This window comes from Capsicum annuum, chromosome 9, assembly GCF_002878395.1.
Source record: "Capsicum annuum cultivar UCD-10X-F1 chromosome 9, UCD10Xv1.1, whole genome shotgun sequence".
Taxonomy (NCBI): domain Eukaryota; kingdom Viridiplantae; phylum Streptophyta; class Magnoliopsida; order Solanales; family Solanaceae; genus Capsicum; species Capsicum annuum.
Window position 1 is genome coordinate 9,807,747 of NC_061119.1, and position 11,477 is coordinate 9,819,223.

At 33.6% G+C, this 11,477-nt stretch overlaps 1 protein-coding gene and 1 pseudogene across 1 annotated transcript; both read right to left on the reverse strand.

Moving 5' to 3' along the window:
- Nucleotides 1–655: 655 nt before the first annotated feature.
- Nucleotides 656–3,627, reverse strand: LOC107841682 (annotated as a pseudogene).
- A 1,752-nt stretch (nucleotides 3,628–5,379) lies between these two features.
- On the reverse strand, nucleotides 5,380–7,938 carry LOC107843062 (50S ribosomal protein L5, chloroplastic). Its single transcript, XM_016687223.2, has 2 exons — nucleotides 7,498–7,938; nucleotides 5,380–6,140 (listed from the first exon to the last, which is right to left on the reverse strand). The coding sequence occupies exons 1-2, from the start codon at nucleotides 7,861–7,863 to the stop codon at nucleotides 5,595–5,597; spliced, it is 912 nt and encodes a 303-aa protein (XP_016542709.2). The 5' UTR covers nucleotides 7,864–7,938; the 3' UTR covers nucleotides 5,380–5,594.
- Nucleotides 7,939–11,477: the final 3,539 nt, after the last annotated feature.

Sequence of the window (11,477 nt, forward strand, 5' to 3'; positions counted from 1 at the left end):
ACACTTATCCTATTTCTATTTGTCCAACAAAATAGCTGGCAAGTCCAAGTTTGACCCTTTAATATCTATTTTGCCTTTGTCTGAAATCATTTCATCTTTTGCTACTTTATCTTCTCGAAGCTTCCATTTTCTTTGTGTAGTTGCTGAGAGAGAAATCATCTGAGGGTGAGAGCGGTGAGTGAAATTTTACTCCAATAAAAGTCAAGAATTAAGGATAGTAGCAGCCAAAAGTCAAGAATTGAGGTAGTAACAGTCTAAAGTCAAGAATTGAGGATAGTAACAGTCAAAAGGCAAGAATTGAGCCTAGTAACCTTTAAAAGTCAAGAATTGAGGATAGTAACAGTCAAAAGTCAAGAATTGAGAATAGTAACAAACTTAAAAGAAAAGATTACAGCAATCAATATTCAAGGATTGAAGATAGTTTCAAACTTAATTAAGACGTGTTTACAAGAATCAAATTTTAAGACAGCAATCACAAAGAGTCAACAAAAATCCTGCGTATGCCAACATGAGCATTTTCAGTCTCATGGAACTTCAATCCAATAAGTATTTTGTAGCATTTCACACTCATTCACTGCTATTATGGTTCTTGGACATTATCATAGATGAGCTCACATATGAAGTTCTATTGATCCCTCTGCCCTTAATCTAACAAACTAGCATAATGGACAATTAGTTTATCGCTTTGACTTGCTTCCTTTATCTTCTTACGCTGGAGCGGCCTGGAAAGGAATGAATGTCGTCCCACCCATAGATGGCTGTAAAACTTCAGGAATCTCCACTCCATCCTCTCTCTGGTAGTTCTCAAGTATACAACACATAGTCCTCTCCGTCGCTGTAAGAGTGGAGTTCAATAAATGCACGTACTGCTTCACTTTCTCTTCACCCTAAGGAAACAATTATGTTAAGAGTATTTCAGATTTTTGCGAAACAAAATATCTAAAACAATGGAAACTGAAGCTGGATTGCAACGTACCTTATGTCCAAACTGAGTTTCCAATTTTCTTCACTGATAGTCTGTGCAGTTTGAGCAGGACACAAGCTCTCTATAAGTCGATGATGCAGGGAACCACCCTTCCAAATCATATTTCTTGGCTGCTGCATCATTCAGTGCGCCAGAAATGATAGCCACAGTTTGGTAAGGGAGCTTTAGCTGTGACGAAGAAAGAACTATTTTTAGATTTGCTTGCGTATGTCAAGCCAAGTTTGAGATCAGCCGAATTATAAATAATATGACTAAACAAAAGTAAACGCCTAGTATTATCTAAAATTGTAAAAAACACTGAACCAGAATCCATTCTTGAGCTGCAGAAGTTAAAAAGTGAATCTTTCTATCAGATAGTTCTTTTTAGATACGTAAATCTCAGGAAGCTAACTCATATCAAGATGAAACAAAAGACTGAGACTCAATAGGTAGCGACAGCTTATCACCACCAACGATAGCCACAATTTGGCAAGGAACTTTTAGCGATATAAAGAAAGAGCTACTTTAGATTCTAAAAATTGCACCTGAGGTACGTCAAGCCAAGTTTGAGATTAGCCTAATGACAGATAATATGACCAAGTAATAGTAAAAGCCTCGACTATCTAATTTTCTAAAGTGAAGCAGAATGCATTACTCAGCTGCAGAAGCTATTTCTAATTTTCTAAAGGAATCTCAACCCAATAAGCAGTCCCCCACTAAACAACCCCGCTACCGTTGTTTAAGCAGCTTGAACGCTTCAAAGATACTTCAAACAGAAGGGCAATTACCCAGAAAATGGAAGAGAAAATTAGATCTACCTGCTGATAGAATTCCTCCTAGTTTTTGATCATCTCCTCGTGCATGTCCCATGAGTCATTTCCCATTTGGACTGGTCAAACAAAACTGTTCCACTTTCTCAAACTGGTGGACTATAAAAATTCCAAGTGTGTCGAGACCATGTGAACCAGCTTCCTTACGGAAGCATGGCGAAAATCCAGCATACCTGGTAGATGTCATAGGTTTGTCAATAAAAGCCAACTGGCAATAGAAGCAATAGAGGACAGACCGTTGGTGCCAGAGAGGTGTTGCAATACCTTAACGGAAGCCGTGAAGGAGGAATATGCTCTTCCAAATGATAAGCACACAGAGGTTGTTCAGCAGTGGCGATCAGATATTTGTCCTCTCCCTCGCCAGTGACCTATCAAAACATAAGTGAGGTTTGCCTTGCCACCAATAAATGTCATCTTGAAAGAAAAACATCAAGAATGTAGAGTTAATGTTCCCTTAAATCGTTGAGGATAGGGAAGTTCTATTCGAACGTACCTATTCTTGGGACTCTTTTGTCCATTTATTGAAATAACTTTTACGTTTCTAAAAAATGCAGAGTTACGGTCACCAATTCATGGAATACAACTGCATTATGCGTGTTTATTAACTCCATTCAACTCCATGTACCAAAATAATGTACAATAGATACCTTGTAAAGTTCATCAAATTGAGCTAATTGAGCACACATTGCCACAATGTCTTTCCTTATGAAGAACGAAGGCTGCAATAGAGTATATCCCCTCTCCACCATGAAACCAAGAGCAAACATAATCAACGCTTGATTAAGAAGTACACCAGCTCCTTTCAGATAGTAACCTCTTCCTCCAGCAACATCTGCACCTGCATCGTTGCATTAATCTTGCAAGTCAATACACCAACGAACATGAGAATATGACTTCAGCAACAATATTTTCTGGAAGGAAAAGAGTAAGCAGGACAAATTATCCTGAATATTGCGAGTTGACAGATAAAAGTAACGGATGGGAAAACAATTCCAAAACACAAAATATGAGCAAATAAGACTGAAGAATGCAATCTTAGAAAGGGTAAAGGCAAAATGAAAAAGTGAGACTCAGAGAGAGAAATAGAGAAGGCAGAGAAGTTCAGCAGTCCAAACAAGTGCAGATGCATGATGCCTAATCCCATAAGCTCAATATAGCCCTTACCCTTTGTCATGTCCGCAATGCCAAGAGCTTCAATGAGATCAACGTGATTTTTAAGACCTTTCTCAATCCGCTTCTTTCCCCTTGACCGTACTATAACATTATTTGCCTACAAAAAAATATTTGTTAGGAGAGTTGATTTTATTTTAAGCTAAGGTATGTCACTTAAAAAGCAACAAAATCCACATACCTCATCATTACTAACTGGCACTGAATCGTGTACAAGGTTACCAATGGTTTCCAGCTTTGAACCCAAATCGGCTTCAATTTCCTTTACGTCTGCCTTTTTCTTTTCAATTATTTTCTTTTTCTCTGCTTTGTCGTTTTTTATTTGACTTGTATCCTCACCAAGCTTCATCGAAGATAAAGAACATAATTCAGATTCAATTCCAATTTGAAATTTGAAATCCTACTTTTGGGATTCAAATAGGTATAAACTAAAGTAAACATAAGTCGGGGTGGTATTACAAAACACGAAAAGATTTGACAAGACGAACAGGACAGATGAAGCCAACAACTAAATAGAACACTCACCTCTTTTAGCATGTGAAATTCATCGTTGATGTTATTTGAAGCATTCCGCAAGTTATCAAGCTCAAACTGGCCTGAAATACACACGATTTTATTCATCAAAATCATGCCTTTAATTTCCTTCCCCAAACATCTAGACATTAATTTGTTATAATCTAACTTTAATACTCAAAATTTTCATTAGATCATTAATCTTATTTGCTAATATTGTTATTAATCTTTAGTATATATTTTCTCCGGATAATATTTTCACCAGACCAACCAAACACTAGAAAACTCAAACTATAACAGATTATTTGGATGGTCATTGCCCTGTGTTATCAGCTTATATTTGATTGTTAGTTAAATTTTATTGTATCATATTATTAAATCCATAGTTAGGTAACCAAGAAACATACTATTTTGTGCAATGGCTGATTTGATAGAAATACAGTGCATATGATACAAACACAATACATGAATATTCATCAAAACTCATGCCTTTAATTTCCTTCATCAAACATTTAGACAAACTTATTATAATCAATCTTTAATACTCAAAATCTCCATCAAATAATTATCCTATTTGCTAATTTTCATCAGACCAACCAATCACTAGAAAACTCAAACTATAACAGCTTGTTTGGATGGTACGAAAAATGATACAATTTATCCAACTGATTTCTTTGTCAAAACAATACAGTAAGACACGATACAGCAGAATGCAGTATAAAAGAAAGATGAATTACTGCGACGCAAACTATGACAGCTTGTTCAACAATACAATTTATCCAAATAATGTATTCATCAGTACAATACAGTAAAATATGATACAACACAATGCATTATAATAGAATACGTTATGAAACAATAATTGGACTAAAATTCTTATAATATCATAAATTACCATAATTATATAATTACCATAATATGTATTTATTTTATTTTTATTATTACCATAAATTTATTTACAATTGATCGAGGATATTTAATTTAGGATTACAAGATTCAAAAGTTACTTTTTACTTCTTAAATTCTCTGTCCAGTCAAATTAAGCCACTTAAATTGGACCGAGGGAGTAATGATCTAGTCTAATTGTTCGTAAACATGTTAGCAAAGTTTAAATTTACTTTCGAACAATGCATTATGCTTCTATTTTTTGTGGATGTAACATAAGATTTTGCCAATACATATAACTTATACATGAACAACTTAATGGTACAATACAATGTGACTTGGTCACATACCTTCAACCTCCTACTGGGGAGAAAAGAAGTCGAAAAATTGGGAATTCAAGGAAAGACTGCAGAAGAAAGACACCAACCCTCTATCATCGTCTGTATGCCTTCGTTTGAGATGTTCATTTGAAATGAATCACTTCCAAAGTATAACGATCATAAGAACCATATTTCAATAATGTGAAGACTAAAGACATTTGCTCATCTGACATGATTCTTCGCTCTGAAAATTAAGAACTTGTAGAATTTTGTATACCTCGCATAGTTCCTAAGTTAGAAGCCACAGCCTACACACTAATTTCTGGACATAGAGATGTTTTTGAAGGGCGCGAATGAAGCAACACAACTCCCATCTGCAGAAGCAGAGTTTAACATACTCGACACAGCTTCTCCGAAATTTGCATATTCAGAAACAAAGATCTAAGTGTAAAGAACACCACGACTTTATAAAGACACAATCAAGAGAAAGAATGTAGGAAGGTTCACATCAACAAATACTCCTATCAAAAACAATAACTCGTGAAAGAAGAGATGCTAACTCACACAAATGTGAATACGACAGAGTAAACAAGACACACTCTTTGTCTGCAGTTTGTCTTCAATCAAAGTAAATGGCAAGAGGAGATGGGGAGTGGGTAGGAAATATTTGATAACATACATGTTACAGTAATCAAGATTCATGAAGTAACAAACTTAAAACAAGATATAACAACAATACTTTTGTTTTTGAGGAAAACGTAAATAAGGTATCTTCAAAATATCAGCAACCAGATAGTAACTGTGCAATTACAGATTTTTCTATTCCAATTGTCCGCTAAAAACAACCGATAAACTTGGAAAAGCAAAAAAGTACAACAAATCAACTCAGTATCCCTGGAGAATGGATCAGCCTCATCTCCTAGATCTTTGCTTCGCCTTTGAGTCAAAGTGATGAGCTCTAAGCTTTTTCTTTCGCCCAACTGATGTCTGTCCAAGTGCACCTTCTCTAAATGGCATACCCATGAGGGCCAACAATCTGTGTGCCTCTTTATCTGTCTCAGCTGTTGTTGTTATGCAAACATCCATCCCTCTTGGCTTACCAAGGGCATCATAACTTAGCTCCGGGAAGACACTCTGTTCACGGAAACCAATGCTATAATTTCCATGACCATCGAAGCTATTGGGGTTTACACCTTGAAAGTCCCTCGTTCGAGGAAGCCCCAGATTAATTAACCGGTCAAGAAACGAGTACATCACATTCCCTCGTAGTGTAACAGCAATTCCAAGCGGTTGATTTTCTCTAATCTTGAAAGTAGCAATTGCATTCTTAGCCCTGGTCTTCACAGGCCTTTGCCCTGTGATTAATGCCAAATCATTCATTGCTGCATCCAAACCTTTGGAGTTTTGTGCAGCATCTCCTATGCCACAATTTACCACAATCTTTTCGACCTTCGGTACCTAAAACGCAGTAATTCCACATCCCATCAATATAATACTAAAGAATGGTCAATGCAACTAATATTCCCTGTGATTTATCACTCCCTAAATGATAATAGTGCCAAACAAGCTATTTATCAGCATTTCAAATCTATTATTCAACTCTCGGAGCAGTATATGAACAAGCAGGAAATATAAACAGTGTAAATTTGTACATACAAGTTGTAAAACTTGAAGCTAAAGAAGTTAACAGCATTTGAAATCAAGTTGAAAAAGTGTATTTGAAAATCAAAGTTGTGTTTGGACCAGCATTTAACTCAGAAAAAAATTACTAAATTTTATGGTTGAAAGCTTTTCACTTGAAAAGCTAATCAAAATCCTTTTTTGATCTTCCGAATTCAATTAACATAGCGTGAAACTTATCGAATCCTCCAAAAATGAACTATTCATCTGTTACGCACCCAATGAAATTTTTGAGGAGACCGAGAAACATAGGAGTGAATAGTCGAAAACACCTAAAGTACATCCGTTTTTTGAGTTTCATATCTAAACTATGAGATAAGCGTCCAATACCCCCCCCCCCCCCCAAACTATGGCCAAAGTTGCTAAGACACACTCCAACTTCGTAGGGGTCCTATTACCCTCCTAAACTCAATTTTAGCGTATTTTTGACACCCTTCTGTGCTGACGTGGAACCTTTATTACATAAAATGAGTCCCGTATCAAAAGTGTCACTTCAGCTAAAAAGGATGACAAAAATACGCTAAAATTTGGTTGGACCCCGTGAAGTTGATGTGTGACGCATCAAATTTGGTCATAGTTCATGGGATACTAGATGACTTTACTCCTAAACTATCAACCTATTAGTATTAGTTTCCTACCTGAACTATCACCAAAAATTTGTCAAAAACACATTTCAACTATCAATCATTCACAGTAACATTTCAGGTAGGAAAAGTGAACAATTTTGCTAGTTGATATGTGCTTTTGACAAATAATTCACAATGATAGTTCAAAGGAAACTCGTACATTTGATACTTCACATAAGAAACTCAATAGTTCCCTGAGGTAGAAAAAAAAAATAAACAATTGATAGCAGACAGTTTATTTTAACAAACAACTAATAATAATTCATATAGGAAACTCCCGCGTCTACAGTAATGTGAAATACTATTAGTAGCCAAGTTAAGTGGTGGGGTTTAATCCTTCCCCAATTTTTACTAAGCAAAAAATGAGATACTTTAGGAATATTTTTTACTATTGGAGAATCTTAGTAGCTCAGTTGAATGGTGCGTGTTCAATTGCCCACATAGTAATCCCCTCCGAGTTCCCCCAATTTTTACTAAGCCAAAAAAAAATTAAAAAAATAAAAATTTACCTGGTGAATATTGGTGTAGTTGAATTCTTCTTTCAACAAAGGCACAATCTTTTCGAGGTAATTATTTTTCAATCGATTAACTTTATCAGCTTCACTTTTATCAACCAGCACGATTCCCGATGAGGCATTGACGGTCAATTTATTGAACCGGATTTTAGGGTTATTTCCGGCCGGTCCAAATGGAAGGGAATGAACCGGAAATTGAGCAGCATTGTAGAAAGTGGTAGCTGTTGAGTGCACAAGAAGAGAAGAAAAAGCTGATGCCGCCATTTTTTTCACTTCGGGTTTTTTTGTGTGTAAAATTAAAATGGATAATAGATAAGGATGCTCTTTGTGGATAAAATAAAGGCAAATGGGGCAAAACATACCACCTTAATTTAATTGATTTATTACTCCCTCCATTTACTTATCAACCTTTTCTAATTTACCTTCCAGTTTTACTCGTCATATTTTGACAAAGACACAATATATAAACATGCCTTCTTAACTTAAATTTAGATCACATTTCTAATTTTTAATTTTAAATATATAGATACTTAAATTTATATAAAATTAAATAAGTAAACACATATATCCTATGTAGTTTCTTACATGATCAATTCTTATCCTACACGCCGTCTTACATATTTTATGTCACATAGTGCGTGTCTATTTGCTCAACTTTATACAAGTTTAAATGTCTGTTTGTACACAATCAAAGATGGAGGTCATAAATGTAATTTGAGGTAAAGTTAAAGAACATGTTTATGTATTATACTTTGACAAACCAAGAAAAAATTAAAAAATTTATGCATGTTTTACCTTAGCATTAATTACTTATTTTTCAAATAGTATTTCTATCTCACCTAGCGATATGCATTGATCGATTCCATTCAATTGTATATATTATCAGTTCGATTTATTGATTTACAATTTTAAAATTTGATAAACCAAAAATCAAACCAATAAGATATTTTCTTTTATCGATTTTTAGAACTTAACGATTCGATTTTTGATTTAATCTATAAAAAAATACTCATAAAATAGAAATAGCAGCAACTAATATGAAAAGAAACTAAATTTTAGTTGCCGTTAAAATTTTGCATATGTGTTTTAATTTATAAGAATTAACAAGGTTGAATCGAATGTTAGTTCAGAAAATTGAATTAGTTTGTTAGTATATTATTTTTATTGGTTATCGATTTACCCAATAATCCAATAAATAAATCCAAAATCAAATCAATAACTTAATAAAAAAAGCATAAAATCATTAAAAAATTGTTAACCTAATAACTCAATAACAATAAACCAATAACATTTTTATCGGTTCATTTTTTTACATACCCTTAATCTCATCGCTGGTTTAGTAGTACGAAATGCGTACACCTACCCTCTCCAGACCCTATCTGGAGGAAATATACAGAATATGTTGTTGATTCTCTAAATTATTTTTTAATATTTATTACTAAACATCAATTAATAGGGTTAATATAATAAAATCACTATATCAATCATTATTTTTTTAATAGGTATATCAAGTCAAAATGTGATAAGTAAATCTGTACGGAAGGAGTAGCTAAGTTTGTCCCTCATTATTCTGTCTGACTAATTATACCCCATGTTATAGCATCGGGCTAATTATACCCCTACCCCGACATTATTAAATTTCACAAATATAATATTCCGGTTAGTCTTTTCTTCTTCGCATTAGTGATCAATCCATCGCGTTCGTAATGAACAATATAAATAATCGATTTTTCGACTTTAAACCCCATTTCTTCAATTTCAACGGTTGGGAGCTCGATTTTTGAAGGTTTCAAGTTCATTTTTCAAGATTTATCGATTGAGTAAGCTTCTAAAGTCAAATTTAATCATTACCCATCATTGGTTTGGTGATTTTACCTTCAATCAAGGTTCTTGAACTAATAATTTTGAAATTTATTCGGTAAATTTAAGAAAATTGACATTTTGATGATATCTAACTCAATTTCAACTTTATTTTTAATGAAATTTTGAATTTGAACTCCTTAAACCATAGACAAAGTGATTTTAAACTAAAATTTCAATCTTATTTTTTTAATTTCAACGTTGATTTTCAAACTGAGTTTATGAACCCGAAATCAAAGTGTGCCTACTGTTAGACTCATATTTACGTACAAAAGTTCTCAAAATCCGTTGAAATGATATAGAAGATGTTTGAATTGACTTATTTTTAAGTGTTTTTTATTTTTAAGCACTTTTATATTTTCGAAGGTATTTGACAAAGACAAAAAGTACTTTTAAGCACTTTACTTTAGGCGAATCGATCCACTACTACAAACAAGATCGACTTTTCTCAAGACTTGGGTAAGCCATCTATAAAATCCATTGAGATGTCTGCCCAAATCTGAGTCGGTAGCTAAGTCAATGCAAGGTTTTGTGTATCCCTTCATGTGCACTATCATAATAGACGGATAGTACAGTAGGTAGCAAAGGAGAATTTTGTAAAAAATAGACACGACCTTATCACACAAAGCCAATAGTTCTATCGATCTCGTAATCTCCTAGCTTGGTCTTATCACACAAAGTAGGTTACTATTTATTTTGAATTTTTGAATTTTAACTTTTAAATCGCTTAAAAGAAATCCATCCAAATACCTCATATTTATTAGAAAAAATAAATAAATACACTTAATGGGTTGTAAAACAAATGATTTAGATTTAGATAAATGAGGCCATAATCTTTTTCTAGATTACCAGTAGATAGAGATAAAGCCTAAGAAAAAACACTTGTTTTTAACACACAAGAAACAGAACCAATCCATCAAGACATATACACATGTATTAAACCATCAACGGTTGATGATCACTCAAGATAGATCATACTAGAAACCAAACAAGGTAAAACTCATTCATAGACCCTTCATAGGTATACTTCCTCTCTTTCAAAAGAATAACTTATTTTAATTTTATAAGAATTTTTAAAAAATAAAGAATACTATTAAATCTTGTAGTCTTAAATAAAAATTATGTTAAATGTACCAAAATACTCTTTAATCTTGTAGTTTTAAACATACCACGTGAAAAGTTGAAATTAAAGTATTGTCATAACATAAAAGAGTAATTCTTTCTGAAACAAACTAAAAGAAAAGTTGATTATTCTTTTTGAAAAGAAGGAATGTAATAGATTAAACGTAAAGAAAACAACCATGAATAACTCTAACACGAAAAGCTAGGTGTGTTGCAAATGACTCTTGAATAAAATACTACCCAAAATCAATAGTAATGCACCTACCTAGAAACAAGTCTGACCACTGTCCCTTTTACTCTCCATCTCCACCTAACCCTTTAGCCCCACTAGCAAACCCTTCAAACTAGAACCCATGTGGTGCAGTTACCCCTCCTTTAGGGATTTGGTAAACAGGTGTTTTACTTCTCTCAATGACCTCACACAAGCTGTCAATACATTTCAAAAAGAGGCCACCATCTTAAATGCTACTTCTTTTGGCAACATCTTCAAAAAATTAAAGAAATTCTTGCCATACTAGGTAGCATCCATAAGCCACACCACTACCATACCACACAAGTAGACACCAAATCATTCCTCAATTAATTTTGTGGAAAACTCAATCCAGAAAGCTATTTCACGAGGGTGGGTTATTCAAGATCATTTAAAAAGACAATACAAGTAATCTTTTTTCATTCGAAACAGCTTGTGCATAATGTAAAAAAATAGGTAAACTTCTTATTGGTCTAGCAGAACTTGTGAATAATTTAACTACTCATTTTAATTGCTATTAGTTCGACAAGATTAGTGGACAATTTAAGATATGTTATATCAAGATTATATTATAATTATGCTTCACCAACACAACTTGTGAACAAAACAAGATCTGCTAATTAGATATTAGTCGGGAATAATTTAACAAGATCTGTAATCTTTCATTGTTTCGTGTTTTACAACTTGTAAAAAGTTATGACAAGCTTGCAAAGTATTAACATCTGTTATTTTTGCGCAAGTT